We start from the raw sequence: 21,271 nt of genomic DNA on the forward strand, positions 1-21,271 counted from the left end.
ACACTGTATCACTGCACATCCTTCATATTATAACAATGACTATGACTGTCTATTAGGCAGTGCTGTACATTAAGGGCTGAAGCTTATGTGGTGTTATAGGGTATTGGTCGACACTATGAAGGTCGACACACAGGACAACCACTAAAGGTTGACAGGGCTTAGGTCGACACATAAATTGGTCGACATGGCTAAGGTTGCAGGGATGGAAGTTTGACACAAGCATTAGTTCGACAATGGGATGATTGACATTAATTATTTTGATACAAATTTCGACTTAAGTCGACATGGACAGTTGGCCCTTATTCTGGTTCACTCGCAAAGGCAAAGTCCTTCTCAAATGGACAAAACCATGTGCACTGCAGGTGGGGCAGATGTTACTTATGCAGAGAGAGTTAGATTTGGGTCGGGTTTTACTGCAAAGTGAGATCTATATTGCAGTGTAAAAATAAAGCAGCCAGTATTTACCCTGCACAGAAACAAAATAACTCACCCAAATCTAATTCTCTCTGCACATGTTACATCTGCCCCCCTGCAGTGCACATGGTTTTGTCCATTTGAAAAGGAATTTGCCCCTAAGAGTGAAGCAGAATAACCCCCAGTGTACCGCGTCCCCTCGCATGGCTCGCTGCGCTCAGCACACTATTATATTCTCCCTCTATGCCCTAGTGCAGGGATGGGGGAACCATTCGGCCCTCCAGCTGTTTTTGAACTACACATCCCAGCATGCCCTGCAACAGTTTTAGTATGGCTAAATAGCAAAACTGTAGCAGGGCATGCTGGGATGTGAAGTTCAACAACAGCTGGAGGGCCGAAGGTTCCCCATCGCTGCCCTAGCTCTGCAATAGTGGATGGTAGGGTATGAAATACCGCCTGTGTTGGAAAACCCCCCGTGAATAACTTATGTCAACCTTTTCACTGTCAACCTTCCCATTGTCAACCTAATGCTTGTGTCAACATTAAGTTACAACCCTGCCGACATAAGCCGTGGGGACTTTTAGTGATCGACCTATGTATGTTGACCTTCACAGTGTCCACCTGGCGGCTGTATTCCGTGTGGCAAATATGCAAGAGGTGGCAGGATAATGAATGCAGCTGGTGAATGCGGGGAAGTGTGTGACTATTGTACGGCAGCAATGGGCAGAACAGTTGGTGCGGTGGTTAGCATTGCTACACTACAGGATTGAGGTTAGGAGTTCATATCCTGGTAATGGATTTATCAGTGTGGAGTTTGTATGTTCTCCTCGTGTTTGCATGGGTTTCTGCGCTTGGGCAGACGCTGGGTGTGAGCGGGCACGAATAACTGCATGTTCGCCGCCCCGCCCACCCAGCGTTTCATGCGGGGCAGTCCATGCAAATGTACCAGTGACGCCGGTGCGGGGTGCTTCCCGCACAGGGCACTCGCAAATGTAAGACACCATCAAATGACTTTGCCCCCACACCCAAGTCGACGAGCGAGGGGGGGGGCTTCCGTACGAGCGGCGTTACATCCCAACGCTGCAAATTTCACAGTGTTGCATGTGGACCAGAATAAAGTCCCAGCTCCTATATGAGCAGTGCCTTATGTGTGGGAATTCTTTGTCTGTATAAAATTATTCGGGGGATATGCATTTGGGGATACCTGAAAAAACAAACAGGTATAATAGGGGTTTTGGGGGCTATTCCGCAAATATTATTTGATAATGACTTGGCCCCGCTAATCAGCTAGAGAGTTCCGGGATAATATTCAGCATTACCCAGATCCTGGCCTGATACACAATATATTGTAGACTGTACATTGTAGACAAAAGACTGTAAATCCCACTGCAGGTTTGTGGTTTGTTGTATACATTTGCATTGTGCATCTGTGTTTCCGCATCCTTTTTGCATATAACCAAACAGCACAATGCGACTGTGATCCCAGGGAAATATGCAGGGAAGGGAATGATCACATGGGGCTATAACTGACGGAGAGATCCAGTTTCCATGGTAACAGCAGTTGCCAAGCTGTAGACATGCTCACCTCACTCGGATTCACGGGTCGCTTTGCAAGGCAGGCTGTGGTGACCCCCCTGGCTGGGTGACATCTGTGTACTGCTGTCATCCAACATGGCGGGCGTGTGCGGGACTACATAAAAACTGGATCCAGACCGGAACGCCGGACTGGACATCAAACTCTGCATTCCGGAGCTTGTAGTGTCCAGTCCAGGGGGTGTCCCATCCGGGGGGATGCCTGTGATGGTTTTCACCAGGGATATGGGGAAGATTACAGCCTCCCGCTGTGGTCCGGACCGTTCCGGTTTCAGCCCCGAAGCATGCAGGCAGGCTGTATTCTCCCACTTCTCCTCTCCATGGTGACAGGTGTCACAGTAGCCCCACCGGACAGAACACCCCTGGCAATGCACCCTCCCCCCCGGACCAGACACTACAAGCTCCAGAATGACATATATCGATGAATGGAGCCTGTCTGGTCCAGCATTCCGTGGACCTGTCTGGTCCCATTTTTACCCATACCCAGCGTGTGCCCTATTGCTCTCGCCCAGATCAATACACTGACCTAGAAGAAGAAAAACGCCTGGCAGTCACATTCAGGAGCAGCACATGGCATTAGTCTGTATGTGTCCAGCTGTCACACTGTGCCAGATTTAGGTCACATACATCTGGTGATGTTCCTCAGCCAACAGAACAGTGCTGGTCATTTGTGCAGCCAGGAGAATGCAGGCACCTCCCTGCCGCCTCCATCCACTGCGTGCAGGGCTGGCAACAGAAATCTTGGGGCCCTGTACAATGATATTTCTGGGGCCCCCCACCTAATCCCAAATCCACACAACGCTCTTCTGCATTCTCAGTCCTGCTGGCTTGGCTCCTGCTGCTGCTTCTTGCTGGCTCCGGCTGCTGCTGGCCTGTCACTTTCACAAAAGAATGCTGAGCACTACGCAGTGGCGTAAGTTCGTCCCAGTTGCCCGGAGGCAAGATAAATATTGGTGCCCCCCCAACACACACATACACACCACCTTATATATGCAGGGCAGGTCTTTCGCAGAGTGCGGAACAGACGACCAGCGCATTAAAAGTACAGGAGCCAGAAACTGAGGCCACAGCACCAGCAGTGGCTAAGGCTGTGCGCCTGCGGCACCAGGTGCATCGTAGACGGCCAGCCCACAAGGGTCACGGACAGGCCAGCTAGTACAGGCAGTGGCCGTGCCCAGGCATGGAAGCTCTGGGGCCCTTCATATCTCTGGGGCCCGTCACACTTGTCCCCCTTGACCCGTCCTGTCGCCTGCCCTGACTGCGTGGGCCTAATGTCATCCTGTATAAGTGGCAGCTACAGTAGCTGATGTGGTCAGATCTAATGGTTTTCGCCTGTTCGGCCGCATGAGAATGTATGTATAATCCATATAATACACTCATCCATTGCATTCAGGTGCAGACATTCATGCGGCAGTGGTGGATGGCAGTTAGAATGCTGCTTAGTGAGTGGGTCTGAATGAGGCCCAAGGTGCGCTGCTACCAGCAGTTAGTAGGAGGTTTATCAGGCCTCACTATGCAAACAGGTGCCCAGTATGCAAAGGGCGGAGTACCAGCGCCGGCTGGCAAAGGTACGCAGAAAATCACATATAATAAAAGATTAATAATAATAATACTTACTGACTGAAGTGAAGGGAACGGTATCGGTAAATATACAGAACTTATACAGTTAATATTACAATTAACACACTCAAGTCGCCCTGATTTCACCCGATTGAGGTGGATCAGGCCGAGAAATCGTGTGAAATTGGCCCAAATCTCATGTGAATGACATCCGATCTGATGCGCGGCCCTGTTCCCATCGACATGCTGAACATCTGACCTCCGTCTCGGACCCCTCCTGGCAGTTATCAGCCAGAAGGGGCAAGCGGGCCTGCCGCCCAGGAACAAGTGATGACAAGCATAAGATTTCAGTCCCATCTGGGAGCTCTTGGGGTCATCCAGATGGGTTATGGTAATGCCTAGATTAGTACTAGTTCAATTCAAGATATGGATTCCAGATGACGCTCCGACCATCATACCATACCCCAAGATAGCGGCTGAGGGAATCCCTATAAAGGTTTGTCTGGATCCGGATTGTCTAGTGCAGCAATCTAAGTAGTGTCCAGAGGATTTGCCGCAATCAGCTCCTGATGAGACCGGAAATCACTACACCCAGAATAATGCCTTGAGGTGAGCTACTAGTGTTACTGAACACACAGATTGCCACCAACCTTTCATAGGGATATCTGGTAATTGTCTCAAAGGGTGGGATCCAGCCACACATTTGCATTGTTATTAATCGGACTGGGTCACTGGTAACTGGTGGAGATACCCTGTATGGACTGGCTCAGTGGTTACTGGTGGGGATGCCCCGTATGGACTGGCACAGTGGTTACTGGTGGGGATGCCCTGTATGGACTAGCTCAGTGGTTACTGGCGGTTTCTGGTGGTGACACCCTGTATGGACTGGCTCAGTGGTTACTGGTGGGGATGCCCTGTATGGACTGGCACAGTGGTTACTGGTGGGGATGCCCTGTATGGACTAGCTCAGTGGTTACTGGCGGTCTCTGGTGGTGACACCCTGTATGGACTGTCTCAGTGGTTACTGGTGGGGATGCCCTGTATGGACTGTCTCAGTGGTTACTGGCGGTTTCTGGTGGTGACACTCTGTATGGACTGGCACAGTGGTAACTGGTAGGGCTACCCTGTATAGACCGGCTTAGTGGTTTCTGGTGGTGACACCCTGTATGCAGAGCCAGATTAAGGTGTAAATGGGCCTGGAGCTGAAAATGATCAAGGGCCTATTATTCGCAATAATAGGGGTTGTGGCCAGCACCTAATAATGTGGGGGGCGTGACCAGTGTTCTGTTTGGGTGGTCTGCTCATGGGTGTGTCTGTATTTGTGTAAATACTTTTCAACTAATTATATATGCCTGGAAAAGGCAGGGGGCTGGCATAAGAAAAATGCAGGGAGATATATTGGCGGGTGCACTCCAAAGGTGCACCCGCAGGATGCCGATGTCCTAAGATACTTGTGGGGTGAGGCGGCACTGCAGTCATAAAAAAATACAGAAAGCCGAAACTTGGTAGACAACATAGTCACCTAAGTTTACCACACCATACTGTATACCCCTTCTACAAATCATGCAACACAATAGTAACACTCTTACACTGTACTTGCCTCTTACACATTATGCCACTTGGAACGAGCCAAAATTCACACGGATTGAGCCAAAATTCACACTATGGCACACAGATTGTGTCACAATTCACATTATGCCACACAGATTAAGGCACAATTCACATTGTACCACATGGATTGAGCCAAAATACACACTATACCAGGCATATCCAAACAGAGGCCCTCCAGCTGTTGTGAAACTACACATACCAGCATGCCTTGACATAGTTTTAGCATTCCCTAATAGCAAAACTGTGGCAATGCATGATGGGACTTGTAGTTTCACAACAGCTGGAGGGCCATAGTTTGGACATGCCTGCACTATACCAAACAGATTGAGCAATAATGCACAATATGCTTCATAAATAGGGGCATTGCGCGCCAATGTTAAGACACACACCATAATCTCCATTACGTATTATGCCAAATACCATAATGCCTATTAAAATGTATGCTACATACTGTAAGTGTTGCTTACCTACATGTTCATTGCCAGGGGTTCCATGCTCATTGCCATGTGGGATTACATGCTCATTGCCAAGGGGGAATACATGCTCGTGGTAACTGGAGGACAGCCGCCGCGGGGCAGAAATGACAGCCATTGACAGCCGGGCAGAGAGCAGGGGGCTGCCCGGCTGTATTCAGAGCACTGCAGGTCCTGGCTATTTGAAATAATGGTACTTGTGTACTAGCACGGCGCCCACGATATTTGGTTGCATGACATATAATCGCATCGCATCGTTTAAGTGTATAAGCACCCTAATGGGGGCTTACAATGTTAAATGCACCCCCACGCCACCCCGACTATGAACGTGAACCCGAAGCGTGGCGAGCGCAGCGGTACGTGTCCTACGACCTTTTCATACCCCCACTATCCACGTTGGCGTGGAGTTGATTTGAAATAGTGTGGCGAACGCAGCGAGCCACTGTGCCCAAAGCGTGGCGAGCGCAGCGAGCCCCGCAAGGGGACGCATATTACTTTACATGTATTCCGCATCCCCACGCGGGGCTCGCTGCTCTCGCCACGCTTCGGGCTTGCTGCACTCGCCACACTATATAAAATCAACTCCACACCGACGTGGATAGTGGGGGTATGAAAAGGTCGTAGGACACGTACCGCCGCCCCTCGCGGGCTCGCTGCGCTCGCCATGCTTCGGGTTCACGTTCATAGTGGGGATGGCGTGGGGGTGTATTTAACATTGTAAGCCCCCATTAGGGTGCTTACACAATTTTAAATCGCATACCATTGTATATGCGATAGAATGGCATACAATGCCATACAATTCGATGGTATACAATTTAAAATTGTCTAACATCGCCTGCCATCGCATCGCATACCATTGCATGCCTTATGGTATGTGATGCGATGGGCGCCGTGCTAGTACACAAGTACCCAAATAATACCCCTTTCACACCAGAAAATGCAGGGACTTACCCGGGAATATGGTCCCAGGATCATGCAGGGACATTCCCGGACTGGTCCCTTTTACACCAGCCTAGTCCCTGCATTTTCTGGTGTGAGGGGGAGAGAAAACCACCCGCGCCCCCCTTTAAACAACCAGCTATATCTTCGGAACCAACTGACCCATTTACATGTAGGCTTCGAATGATTTTGGTCCCTTGAAACTGGGCCGTTTGGTTCCAGAGAAATCTGTCCTTAAACAACATGAACAGCCATGAAATTACATTTCAGAAATGAAAAAAAAAAATTAGTTTACCCGCAATATCTCTAGAACCAATGAACCCATATGGACCAGGTATCAGATTGAAGGCCCATCGATTTGAGTTAGAATGAGATTAACCTCGAGCTTCTGTGATGCCGGAGGGGGAACTTGCAGCCATTGGAACCGGGTGGAGGTTGGAATTAGTGGGTCCCATGCTATCCTATGGGGAAAACGTTCCAGATTTGCCTGGCGGTATCTCAGGTTCCCGGGGGACTAGCGACGCAGGGCTGGGCTCGTTGGAAAGCCCTGGCCCTCAGCTACAAAATGGTCCTATTTGGAGAGTGGGCCTGGAGCTGTAGCTCCATCAGGCCCATTGTTAATCCGGCCCTGCCTGTATGGACTGGCACAGTGGTTACTGGTGGGGATTCTCTGTAGGGACTGGCGTGGGTGCCCTGTATGGACTGGTTTAGTGGTTACTGGTAGTGATAGAATGGCTCACTGTTTACCATTAGTAACACAATATATAGACGGGCAGTGTCACCCTGTACAGACTGGCTCAGTGGTTAACTTACAATCGGATCAGACTGGCTCAGTGGTTGCTTGCTCTCAGGCACAGCAGCTGTCTATGGTGCTGATCTCACATCGATGCGCTTTGCACTCTTCATTTCTCAGCCAGGAAGCGCCTATCGATTGAGTTTGCCTGGTTACCATGGAAACACAGACGCTCATGGCGGCCGCCAGGAAAACGGGAGAGCGGCAGGTACCGGGCACGGGGAGGGTCCGGGGAAGCACGGAAAACGTTTGACAGCCAGGAAGCGCCTATCTGTTAGGTTTGCTAGTTTGCCCTGGAAAAGCAAACGCACATGGCAGCCACCAGGGAGGCGGGAGAACGGCAGGTACCGGGCTTGCGGGAGGATCCGGGGAAGCACGGAAAACGTGTGGCAGGGGTGCGGTATATCACTCTCGGAGCCTCATGGCCAGCATACACTACACACTGTCCTGCTTACACCGCCCTGTATCCTGCATACGCCATACACTGCCCTCTATCCTCCTGAATACATACACCGTGCACCGCCCCGTATCCTGCATACACCATACACTGCCCTCTATCCTCCTGAATACACCGTACACCGCCCCCGTATTCTGCATACACCAAATACACTGCCCTCTATCCTTCTGCGTACATACACCGTGCACCGCCCCGTATCCTGCATACACCATACACCTCCCCGTGTCGTGCATACACCATACATTAACCTCTATCCTGCAAGCAGCCATACACCATACACTGCCCTATATCCTGCATACACCATACACTACCCCGTGCCATGCATACACCATACTTTGCCTCTGTTTCCAAGCATAGCCTAACATTTAACACAGCTACATACCAAAATATCCATGCCTACTGTATGGTGCCCAGTGCCCACTGCTATAACATAGAAACATAACTGCCCCATACCTGGCTGAGACCCTTCTCTCCTCTCTCTCACTGTGTCTGTGCTTTGGAGCAACTAGCACAGGTCTGGTCTGCATATCAGTGCTGAAATACATACCAGACAAGAAACAGGAACATACCACATGAAAAGCCTGTGTTTGTTCCACTGTACCTTACTCTGTAGGACTGTAGGAGACCTCACAGGCTCAGCGCTGCCTCAAAAACCCTCCCATGATGAGGCTGCTGCTGCTGTCCTCCATGGGCCTGAGAAGCATGTATTGAGCTCCACCAATCAGAGCTCAGCACAAACCATAGTTGCCTACCCTCCTGCATTCTGCAGGAGACTCCCTGAAATAGCAGCAATCTCCCTCATTAGTCTAGCAATCTCCCTCATTTCACCTAGCCCACATTACACTGTTACATTTTTTGGGGAAAAAGGAATGAGAGATAGAAACATTTACATTGAACCATCAGCGCCATTTCCCAGCACTTTACCAAGTATAGTAGCTCTTACTAACTGCTTTGGGGCTCATCTACATTTGTATATAAGTCATTTTAAAAGATTCCTCTCAGATGTAGCAGTACACACCCACGCTGCTAGGCGCCACGTTCACAATCTCTCCATATATGGAACTAGACATGCCCTGTGGGTGGAGCATGACACACCCCCTCAATGGGGCACTGTGCAAAATCCTACTACCAACTATAATCTCCCTGAAACTAGTTTTCAAAAGTAGGCAAGTATGGCACAAACCTCTCAGCCTCTGCCCTCTTCTGCAAAGTTTCATGGGACTTAGTCAGCTCCCAGCAATGCAGTGCACACTTGTGCAGTCAGTGTGCCTTGGCTCCCGATGCTCAGCACCATTAATCATTATCACATTGGCAGATAGGTGAGGCTGCAGCACTACCCCACTCCCATGCTCCTTATTTTTTTTAAATACATGCCGACCACAGGAGGGCCCTAGCTAGAGGGGGGCCCAGGGATACTGCCCCCCTGTGCCCCCCCTTAATCCGGCCCTGGCTGGGGGTGGATATAAAGGAACATGTGGGAGAGAAGAAAGGTCCACCAGGTAAATTAGCTGAGTAATTACACTCAGTCACTGATCTGTCACTTGGTCAGGGTGACTCCTATGACTACTTCTTAGTAACATGTTATTGATTTATTTCAGCTGTTACACAGATCCTTATCAATCCCGCTGGCCGCACCACAAGTTATTTCTGTGTATTTTACAGTCCATAAACCCAGCAGCCAAAGTGAGGAATGTACCAAGAATATCTCCATATATGAAGAGGAACATTGCACAGCGCGCAGCTCCCAGGGTCCCGCCTAACACACTGCCAGGACCTAGGTAAGCTCATTACACTGATGACACCAATGGTGTGTCCAGCGCTCTTCTCCTGCCTCCTAGGTATCACAATGATGCAGCTATTGAGCAGGTGACCAGCAAATAAATAAGAAGTAGAATCTGATTGGCTATTATGGGCAACACGCACCCCATCTTCAATAGAACTCTCATCTTAGTAAATAAAGGCCATAATGTCTTTCCTTTAAACACAGGCAGCTGCATCCAAATGAGCAGCTCAAAAAGTAAAGTCTACTGTATATCGGAGGCACAATTAGGGCGATTCTGGTTCACACGCAGTGAACCCAATTCGGTCCCTGCCCCGATGGTTGGGGTTTGTGCATGCACATCTCTGCGCATGCCTCTGCAAATTAAACAGTGTCCAGGCCGTTTGCAGCGGTGAGGGAGGGGGGCGGGGCAGAGCTGGGACATGGGAACGCCCAGCAAATGTAAGTCTCCACTGACTTATATTTGTGAACCCAGGAGAAATCATTCGATGGACAGCGACCATTGAATGATTTCTCCTGCTGCGGGCACATGCGATGGGGATGTGTCTTCCTAACACATCCCCCCGCATGGTTGCAAGGGGATATGGCGGCAGGTATTCGGCAGGGCGGCATCACAGGGACTCGATAAGCTGAGAGCTTTTACCGACTCAATCAGAATGACCCCCAATGTCCTGTACTATAATAATACTGTGTATAGTTCCACCAATCTGCAGAACTCCAAGGCCTTAGAACCCATTGACACATGAAAATGTTTTTCATGTGTTTTCCTTTTGGGCTGTTTTGGGGTGTGACTATTGGCACCTCGGCACGTGGAACCCTAATTACTGTAGCACATACACTTGCATGGTTCGGACTACTTTACCGTTCCAATTCGGAGTTCACGTTTATGGTGAAAAATCCCCAAAAATCGTAAAATTCATATCAACCTTTTGTTTGCCTTGACCTTGCACATTTCGACCATTTTGGGGTCAGGATACGGTCACTAGATCAACTCAATGAAGGTTGACATACATTGGGTCGACCAAATAAGGTTGACACCTGCAATAGGTTGACAGGGCTATGGTCGACAGGATCAGAAAGTTGACACAAGCATTGTCGACCATGGGAAGGTCAACAGTCAAAGGTCAACATTAGTCATTCACTTTTTTTGAGCCGACATGTGCTGATAGTTGGTATTTCATACCCTACCATCCAATATGGTGCAGTAGACGGTTCCATGTCAACTAAGTTGACATTCAGGGCAAAAAAACACTTTTGACTGTCGACCTAATGCTTGTGTTGACTTTCTGACACTGTCGGCCTGTTTCAATTGTCGACCTTCATTGAGTTGTTCTTATGACCCATACCCTTGGGGTGGCCCTATAACTGTTTACCTAGACATGTTCGATGAGCTATCCCACACCCATTTCTCATTTGAATTTGAAGAATTTCAGAGACCCAATGATGACACCAAAGCAATAATGAAATCTGTTTGTGAATTCAGTTGGTGCACAATCGTATTGCACAGAGAGAGTCGCACAGCTTGAGCCCAGCTGGCGGAACCACGTAGTGATTGATAGTGAGATAGCTGCCGCCCCGCCACAGTGTAATCCCGCCTTGTGCAAGTCATGCAAATCGATCGCTGATCTGCAAATTAATTCGCAACTCACTCACTATTGAATGATTTATCCGGTCTGTGCAAGTGTGCGTAACTGACCTAGGGTGGTCAATACCGGGATTGGCGGGATCCCAGGATTTCAATCCCAGGATTTCAGGATTAGACTGCGCATGAGCGGTCTAATGCTGGGCAGCGGCTGAGCACTCGCACAGCCACTGCCCGGTTTCTCCCGTCCATGGCTGTGCGGCTCTGCGCAGCATGACGTGTCAGAGGTCACGCTGTGCAGACCGCTCAGCCCCCCCAACCGCAACATATGTCCTCCCGCTGTCATCCGCACAGCTCGCCCGCACTGGCTGCCCTGCTCACTGTCAGCAGCACTGCCCCCCCTTCCCCACGGGGCTCTGAATCGCTCCCTAGGGGTAAAATGTCTGTAAAGCACACGTGTTTCTGGGGGACTTTATTTTGCAGCTTTTATCTTCTTGTCCCTAACATCTAGAGATAAACGTACAATAACAGTATTTCTGATTTCTCAGCAAAGTAAGTACCACTGCCAGATCTCCCTATGGTGCAACCACTTGTGCCAGTGCACCAGCCTTCACAACACGATCACCAGCCGCTTCACACCCATCTCTGAAAGCAAAGGTCAGTAAGCTGACAAGGCACAGGTTCATTTTATACCACTCACAGACGAATGCTGGGATAATGACAGGGAATATAACACGTAATGGGGCAATGATTGCAACGGATTACAGTTTATGGGCCTTACAGCTAAGATGCTGGCGCTTGCCAGGTGATAGAGATTAGATGCCCGGGTAGGAGGTTATTTTCGATCAGGTCACAGAGTCACCCAGTGTTTTGGGCAAGTATCCAGTGCCACTGTGACTAATTAATCTGAAAAGGGACCAATATTTATAATTAAGAAATCTATCTAATCTGTGCATTTTATGTTCCTGGGAGAAAGCACACAGGCTCATTAACAGTATGTTAGAAAATGGGCATTATTACTTAAATTGGTGGGCTTTATATATTGTATATGAACATTGGGAACTGTCGTAGTTGTGTGTTGTCTTCTGTCTGTAGCTGGAGTCTTTTGGATGTATATTGTAGGCTGTCATTGGTTTATTTCCCGCAGAGAGGAGCTATTGCCGCGAGTGCTGGGGTCACCAGAGAGAGGCAGAGCGCAGCTGTAACACGGCCTGGGCCACGGCCATCCGTGCTGGTGTCAGTGCGGGTAAAGAGATCGGGGTAAGTCCAAAACACAAGGAGCACCCCACTAACACATTATGCCGCTGCTGCTATGACAGTGTACTGCAGGCGTAGAGTCCAAATAATAATGTGGCCTAACCAAAAGTGGACAGGAAATGTATAGTGCTAGATCCACACTCACTAGACAGGAAATGTATAGCGCTAGATCCATACTCACTAGACAGGAAATGTATAACGCTAGATCCATACTAGCTAGACAGGAAATGTATAACGCTAGATCCATACTCACTAGACAGGAAATGTATAGCACTAGATCCATACTCACTAGACAGGAAATGTATAACGCTAGATCCATACTCACTAGACAGGAAATGTATAACGCTAGATCCATACTCACTAGACAGGAAATGTATAACGCTAGATCCATACTCACTAGACAGGAAATGTATAGCGCTAGATCCATACTCACTAGACAGGAAATGTATAACGCTAGATCCATACTAGCTAGACAGGAAATGTATAACGCTAGATCCATACTCACTAGACAGGAAATGTATAGTGCTAGATCCATACTCACTAGACAGGAAATGTATAGCGCTACATCCATACTCACTAGACAGTAAATGTATAGCGCTAGATCCATACTCACTAGACAGGAAATGTATAGCACTAGATCGATACTCACTAGACAGTAAATGTATAGCGCTACATCCATACTCACTAGACAGGAAATCTATAACGCTAGATCCATATTCACTAGACAGGAAATGTATAATGCTAGATCAATACTCACTAGACAGGAAATGTATAGCGCTAGATCCATACTCACTAGACAGTAAATATATAGTGCTAGATCCATACTCACTAGACAGGAAATGTATAACGCTAGATCAATACTCACTAGACAGGAAATGTATAGCGCTAGATCTATACTCACTAGACAGTAAATATATAGTGCTAGATCCATACTCACTAGACAGGAAATGTATAACGCTAGATCCATACTCACTAGACAGGAAATGTATAGCGCTAGATCCATACTCACTAGACAGTAAATATATAGTGCTAGATCCATACTCACTAGACAGGAAATGTATAACGCTAGATCCATACTCACTAGACAGGAAATGTATAGCGCTAGATCCATACTCACTAGACAGTAAATGTATAACGCTAGATCCATACTCACTAGACAGTAAATGTATAACGCTAGATCCATACTCACTAGACAGGAAATGTATAACGCTAGATCCATACTCGCTAGACAGGAAATGTATAGCACTAGATCCATATTCACTAGACAGGAAATGTATAACGCTAGATCCATACTCGCTAGACAGGAAATGTATAGATTATACTCCGGTATTCACCTGCCTGAGTGTAGATTATACACCACTGGTAATCACCTGCCTGAGTGTAGATTATACACCACCAGTAATCACCCTCCTGTATGTAGATTATACACCACCGGTAATCACTTTCCTGAGTGTAGATTATACACCACCAGTAATCAACTGATTGAGTGTAGATTATACACCACTGGTAATCACCTGATTGAGTGTAGATTATACACCCCCGGTAATCACCTGCCTGTGTGTAGATCATACACCCCCGGTAATCACCTGCCTGTGTAGATTATACACCCCCGGTAATCACCCCCCGTAATTGCCACTTTGCCTTCCCATTTGACCAATTCACAATGTAGCTGAGATGGAAAGAGGGGACTCTATCAGTGTATTAGTGCCATATACCAGCATACCCCATAACGGTGTCCTCGCTGTCTGTGATTGTGCTGCATGCAGTTACATAGACAGATTTGGGCTGGAGATATCAGGGTTGTAGCATTTCCTTATTATTTTTTGACAGGTTGAAACTTCTGGACCCTGAGAAAGTGAAGAGTTTGACGTCAGCAGCTCAGTTTCCTGTGTCAGGTATGGTGGATGGAGGGAAATGCGGAGTCCTGTGTTTGCCTGTAGTCACGGGATGGGACAAGTATTCTTCATACCCTACAGTAGCCAAAGCCATCATAATGCGGATACATTTGTCCCCTCCCACTTATTTGCATATAATGCCATTGGCATTATTAAGGTTTTTAGCAAAGTATGTCCCAACTGCAATCCTGAAGGCACACATACACCTTTTCCACTGCAGCTAAACCCGGGTTATTGCCGTAATAATCTGGTTCGATGGAAAAGGGTTAATCTGGGTTAAGGGGCAGTGCAAACAGGTAACACAGGTCATCTGCCCCAAGTCTCCGGGTCTCAGTAAAAACCGGACCCGGACAAGACCCCGGAACGCCGGACATCAAACTCTGCATTCCGGAGCTTGTAGTGTCCGGTCCAGGGGTTGTCTTGTCCAGTGGGGGTGTCTTCTCCGGGGGGGGAGAATGGAGCCTGTCCAATCTGGCATTCCGGGGTACTATCTAGTCCAGTTTTTACCCATACCCCGGGTCTCCTATTTACACCATGGGGAGTTACACAAAGGTAATAAAGCTAACTGCAGCATTGTCGAACATCCAGGGGCGGGGCTACTGCCATCAGGGGGCGTGGCTAGTCTCTTCTGCTGCTGAGTGGCTCCAGTCACTGCTGCATCAGTGTACATTGTAAACAGAGCTCCGACCCGGAAGCAATCTGTGTCAGAGCCATAGTAGAAAGAGTTCAGGTCTGACCTAGGGATGGCCATCGATGGCAAAAGTGCAACTGGCCCTCGATAGTGTATTACTATGCAATCGATGACCATCAATGTTTTTACATATCGATGGTCATCCTTTTTCTTTGATTGAAAATACAGAGGTGGGGCTTCATGGGTGGAGCCTGCTTCATGTCCCAGCCCCTTGGGGAAGAAGCAAAAATTAAACTATTAGATTAAGCTTGACATCGATGGCAAAACTATTCAACATCGGTCATAAACCATCAATGATTTCTAAGCATCAATGGTCGATGGTCATCCCTAGTCTGACCTGGTGCAGAACCTTTCTGACAGCAGACAGGGGACACACGACCGTCATACTATCCCTATAATCCAGGACACCTATGAATCACACAGGTTCTGTGGCCAAATTAAAACCAGGTGTAATGCAAGCTAGAATTTAGCCAACCCCAGAACCTGCATAAATCATAGGTGTCTCAGATAAATGGATATTATGGGGAGTCTAGGAATAGCTGTACACACACCCACATCTGAATAGGAGATTTTGCATTACACAGCGAGCTATGTTAGTGAGTTGCAGGGCGTTAGGGTTGCACATATAGGGCGCGAGTGCTTGGTGTCTTATATTACTCCCCTTCTGTGTGTGTAAGCAGGAGGCCCATGCCAGAATCTAAATCATCATCATACAAACGTCCACAAGCAGCCACCTCAGAGCCGCCGGCAGGTCGGGATTCCCAGATCTCCAGTGAAACAGGCAACGTCTGCAGGAACAAGACCAGAGACTACTGGTAGACGGTGAGAAAATCCTGGTCTCATTGCATGACACAACACCGTGCCATCCGTAAGGGAACCCTGACAGTCTTGGTTGTAAGGCTAGCCCTGTTAGGGGGATGCAGTCAAAATCTCTACGGTCAAAATCCCGACATTTAAAATCCCGACAAGGAAAGAATCACGACATTTAAAATCCCGACAAGGTCAAAATCCCGACATATAGAATGTACAGGTGAAACAGTCAACATGACTTTCTGTCGTCAGGTTGCGAGGTCGACATGGGTTTTTTCACTGTATTTTGACCCGACATGTGCCGACAGGTGGTATTTCATGCCCCACTAGGGCGTGGTGGGAGAATAAAATAGTGTGCCCGAAGCATAGCGAGCGAAGTGAGCGATGCAAGGGGCTGCAGTTCACTTCCCACTGTGTCCATGTCGACCGTGTCGACATTCGAGAAAAAAACCACAGTGGAAAAACCCATGTCGACCTCGCAACCTGTCAACAGAAAGTCATGTTGACTCTTTCACCTGTACATTCTATATGTCAGTATTTTGACCCATTCGGGATCTTGACCGTCGACATTTCATACCGAATCCCTGTTAGGCACAGGTGATTTAATTAGTACCTCAGTCATATCCCTAAATCCTGCTGGAGTGCCTTTAGGATCGGTTTGGGAACCACTGGCGTAACATATAGAAAATAATAGGGTACTTATGTAGTATCTGGGCGTCCGATTTTGTGATTGTATGCCTTACCTTAAGGCATACAATCAGATGCGATGCGATGCGATTCGATGCGATTTTGCATAGGATTCAATGTTAAGAAGGTCCTGTTCATTTCCCCACTATCCAAGTGGGCATAGAGTTGATTTTATATAGCGTGGCGAGCGCAGCGAGCCACCGAGCCCGAAGTGTGGCGAGCGAACGCATATTTCTTAAAAAGTATTCTGTGTCCGCTCGCCACGCTTCGGGCTCGGTGGCTCGCTACGCTCACCACAGGTTTATATCCAACTCCATGCCCACTTGGATAGTGGGGAAAGGAAAAGGACTCCTTTTTCCCATTGAATTCTATGTTAAAATGGACTCAGACCATTTTAACATTGAATCCTATGGAAAAATCTTGACCATCGCATCGCATACGATTTGGTCGCATGCGATGCGATGCGATCCGATCCGATTTCTAAATCGGACGCCCAGATACTACATAAGTACCAATAATAAACATACGTGTCCACGTACATCTGTCCGCCTTGCCTTATTAGTGGCATTACACATAACTAGGGTGGCCAATCCCGGGATTTCGGGATTAGACTGCGCATGCGCAGTCTAATGCCGGGCAGCTTCTGAGCACCCGCTTAGAAGCTGCCCCCGGCGTGCGGCTTACGCAGCGTGACCTCTGATCGTCATGCTGCGCAGGCTGCAGCGTCCTGCTACAGAGGGCCGCTCCTGGCAGACTCCTAGCCTCCCCTCCTGCCCAGCTACCTGCCCATAGGCACCAGGTAGCCCGAAGGCACCAGGCCGCTACCTGCCCGGAGGCACCTGGCAGACATCAACGCAATGCTGCTGTCTGCCCTGCTCCCACCTGCCTATGTAAGTAAATCTGCGGGGCTGCACCAGGGACCCCCCGCAACGCTGCTCTGTCCCACTCCCGGCTGCCAAGCACCTGCCCGCCCATGTAGGGGTGGACAGGGTGTGTTTTTCTTTTAGGAATCCGAGAATCCCGGAATCTGGATTTGAAAAAATGCCCCGGGATTGGCATCCCTACACATAACGTGTGACTCGGGAGCACTCTGGGCGGTATTCAATGAGAATACCTGCGAGGTGCAGCAAATCCTTTTTTGGATTCGCTGCACATTCGCCACGTTCCGGAGCCTCGCCGGCTCCGGTATTCAACGAGTCAGGGGCAGGAGCCCCTGACCAGCGAATATGAGCTCCTGCGGTGAATGCCGCAGGGAGCCTGTGGACGGTGGCAGGCAGAGAGATGGAAGTCTCTCTGCCTGCCCCAGAAGTTTGTGGGGGGGAGGTGGGCTCCCTGGGTGCCAGGCAGCACAGGCTGCCCCCCGGGGGTGCCAGCAGGGGACCTATATTCACTACACCCGATCGTAACGATCGGGTGCAGTGAATATATAATGAGCGGCTCGGCTCCGGCGCCCCCTGCTGGCTGCTGTGTAAAAAAAAAAAGATATATATTTTTTTAATTAAATATATATTCATGTGCTTACAGCACATGAATAAAAGTAGCATGCCCCTCCTCATAATAAAATTCCTGATTTTTTGACACCAAATGTAAAAAACAAAACACTTTATTTTAAAAGTTCACATTCCACATACTCGGTGAATCATGGCGAAAAAAACCTTCAAATGTATTCGCCATGTGGTCATTGAATAGGGTGATTCACTGTTTTAGTCCAAAATTCACCAAACAGCACAAATTCGCCATAAAAACTTGGCGAATCAGGCTCATTGAATACCGCCCAGAGTGTTATTTGTATGTGACTGTATTTGTATTCGTAAAGCTCCGTTCTAATGTTTCTCGTATACAGATACAGCCGTAGTCATAGACAGAATATAGGCATGACACACATCATTTAATCAGCAGAAGTTGCTTGTGTGTCCTGTTCACTCCGTTTTGTGATAACACGTATTGTGATGGAAAAAGGTGCATACAAAAAATCTTGGCGATTCCAATGGCCTTATTCTAGTTCACGGTTTCTGACAAAATCCTTCTTAGATGGACAAAACCATGTGCACTGCAGGGGTCAGATGTTACTTGTGTAGGGAGAGTTAGATTTGGGTGGGGTTTTACTTCAAAGTGAGATTTATATTGCATTGTAAAAATAAAGCAGCCAGTATTTACCCTGCACAGAAACAAAATAACTCACCCAGATCTAATTCTCTCTGCACAAGTTACATCTGCCCTCCTGCAGTGCACGTGGTTTTGTCCATCTAAGAAGGATTTTGTCAGAAAGAGTGAACTAGAATAAGGCCCCAAGTCACCATGGCATGGCGTCACTAGAATAATAATAATAAATAATTTTATTTATATATATCACTCTTTCTCCAATAGAACTCAAGGCGTTAAAAGGACGTCTAGATGTATGTGGACACATGTGTAATACAGAGTTTCCCAAATCCAGCACCCCTATTGCCGAGTACACAATGACCGGTATATATCGTTAGGCCATCAGCCAATGTGCCCCAGCAAAATGTCTGTGAACAATGTTGTTCACAGACACATTGTGTAGTGATGGGGAATCTCGACTCACAGGGGCTATTCTCCCTTTTGTGGGTCCATGACCCCCATAGAGGGATAATAGAACCTGGTTACATCAGCCCCACCTGCAGTGCATATGGTTTTGTCCATTAGAGAGTGATTGTGCCTTTCTGAGTGAATCAGAATAACCCCCTACATTTTTTTTTTCAACTGTGTCAGCCAGTAATGAGCACACCTGTGCACCGACTAGGCTATATGGAAACATGTAGTTTCACAGGTCCCTGAGGGCTGGATTTGGGAAACACTGCTCGAATGCAGGTCATCAGGGACACAGGCATTTCTAGAACATGAGTTTCTATAACAGTGTATGGCCCAACCGCCTCATTAATACAATTCCGATATTTTATACATCACTAATTCCATTTTATTTAACAGCCAATCTGTCCAGCAGAAGATCACCGAAGTGAGTGAAGATGTTGAAAGCCAACTATTGACCCAGCAAATTGATGGCTTAGCTCTGAAGGACAAGGATTGTACTGAATTCACAACATGTGACAAACGCCAAGAGGCAGAAATTCCACCCAAGGCCTCATTCCAAGCTGCCGTCATCCAGAATAATGATGGCACGCCAGTTGGGGCAACTCAGGCTGATGCTCATTCCACAGCAGAACCCAGTGAACATGACCCACGGAATCTTTCACACTTGCCTTCCTTCACAACTAATAACACAGAATCAGATGTGGCTCTCGGCAGCGGAGACATTGCAAAGGAGGGTTCTGACTCAATCTGTGAGCAGACTGACATGGGCCAAGGGCAGCCTGCAGAAGAGGACAAGGCGGCCCAAATAAAACCCTCATCCGAACCCCAAACACCACAGACAGCATCTCCTCCCATTTCTACCTCCAGCAGTTCTGACATTAAAGCTGCTGGTGGTTTAGTTTGTCCATCCTCATCATCCGTGCCAGCTGCAGACACTCAAAGTCAAGTAGAGAAGGCTACATCAACCCATGATCAATCGATTAATGATCCTGGCTCAGTGGGCAAGGATTCTAAGTCGCTCTCAGCAGAATTGGACTTAACTCAAAATAGCAACATGAACCTGGGCCAAAGTTCAAACCCAACTGAAGAGAACACAGCAGGAATTTCCGTATTCAATAACCAGACCGTAACAAGACCCTGTGTCTGGTCAGAGAGCAATGAGGTTCTGAGGCAAAGTCAGGGGGTCCTGGTACTGAGAAGTACGGATGAAAACGCAATCTTTATTCCCAAACTGAAATTTGAGTTCACCCCTGACAACAGCATAGACTGGACTGCGCTACGGCCGCCCGCTGTGAAACCCGGAGATCAAACAAAAATGGATGATGCCCAAATTATGAAACCGTGGACACCTAGAGGCCCTTCTTTTAGCAAAAGTGTCCTGAAGAAGTCCTCTACAATTCCAGGCCATGTGTCTATGTCAGGAGACTTCTCGGAATCCTCTGTACAGTTATCCGGCGCAGGATTGGTTGCGGGGAACAGTAGATATCCGCTGTCCGCCATCGTAGATCTGTCCATTTCATTTCAGGGCAAATTTGAGAACCAGGATATTCCAAATGACATTCCAAAAATCTTACTGTCAGCAGATAATGACGAGGACTAGGCGGAGGGACCACATTCTTCTAGCAGTAGGTACGCGCAATGGAGACACTTAGCTGGTACTTTAGTGGGGGCGTGTGGACATAGTGTACACCTTGGGACAAGTTCTGCACATGAGGCCTTAAGTAAGGACTAAGAGCCATGGGGGGGGGGGGGGGGGGGGGGGGGGGGAGTGCTGGGAGTTCCCATGCCGCCCGTCCGCATTCATCACCACGTTTTTTCCTGGGGACACCCAAAAACCGCTGGGCATTCTCCCGATCCAGCCCCATTTCCACCCCCAGGCCCTCTCTCCCCGCAACGAATGGCCTGGCGACTGTGTAGCTCGCTGAAGCCATTCGGTGCCAAGGTTTGCAAATGCACAGACTGCGTCCATCGGGATTTGGATCGCTACGAGCATATTGTGGGGCTTATAGATGTACCAAATGTATTGGGACTAGTAATTGATGCTATATTTTCTATTTCTTGTCTACTTTTAGTACATCAGCCCTGGTGCATGAAACATATAAGACCTATTAGCATCTCTGCAGTCAAACCCATTATCAGATGAATACATTTATAATATACAAGTGTTATTTACTAA

At 48.2% G+C, this 21,271-nt stretch overlaps 1 protein-coding gene across 3 annotated transcripts; it reads left to right on the forward strand.

Moving 5' to 3' along the window:
• The first annotated feature begins 7,412 nt into the window (after positions 1-7,412).
• LOC146035278 (uncharacterized) lies at positions 7,413-21,271 on the forward strand. Of its 3 annotated transcripts, XM_083158637.1 has the most exons (8): positions 7,413-7,727; positions 9,439-9,618; positions 11,751-11,859; positions 12,350-12,462; positions 14,290-14,354; positions 15,726-15,867; positions 19,492-20,724; positions 21,168-21,271. In XM_083158637.1, exons 1-7 carry the CDS (start codon positions 7,477-7,479, stop codon positions 20,693-20,695), a joined length of 2,064 nt encoding a protein of 687 aa, XP_083014763.1. In that variant the 5' UTR covers positions 7,413-7,476; the 3' UTR covers positions 20,696-20,724; positions 21,168-21,271. The 3 variants fall into 3 exon arrangements, with proteins under 3 accessions (XP_083014763.1, XP_083014764.1, XP_083014765.1); XM_083158638.1 differs by lacking the exon at positions 21,168-21,271 and having other exon boundaries at positions 7,449-7,591; positions 9,503-9,618; positions 19,492-20,822; XM_083158639.1 differs by lacking the exon at positions 21,168-21,271 and having other exon boundaries at positions 7,568-7,727; positions 9,503-9,618; positions 19,492-20,822.

Source organism: Crinia signifera, chromosome 9 (assembly GCF_055691185.1).
Source record: "Crinia signifera chromosome 9, ASM5569118v1, whole genome shotgun sequence".
Classification (NCBI taxonomy): domain Eukaryota; kingdom Metazoa; phylum Chordata; class Amphibia; order Anura; family Myobatrachidae; genus Crinia; species Crinia signifera.

What these genes read in the sequence shown, in the direction of transcription:
- LOC146035278 (XM_083158637.1), top strand. Translation starts at nt 7,477, where the DNA reads ATGCGCTTTGCACTCTTCATTTCTCAGCCAGGAAGCGCCTATCGATTG. An exon ending in ACCCATCTCTGAAAGCAAAG is followed by an intron (nt 11,860 to 12,349) that starts GTCAGTAAGCTG and finishes TATTTCCCGCAG; the next exon opens with AGAGGAGCTATTGCCGCGAG. An exon ending in GTGCGGGTAAAGAGATCGGG is followed by an intron (nt 12,463 to 14,289) that starts GTAAGTCCAAAA and finishes ATTTTTTGACAG; the next exon opens with GTTGAAACTTCTGGACCCTG.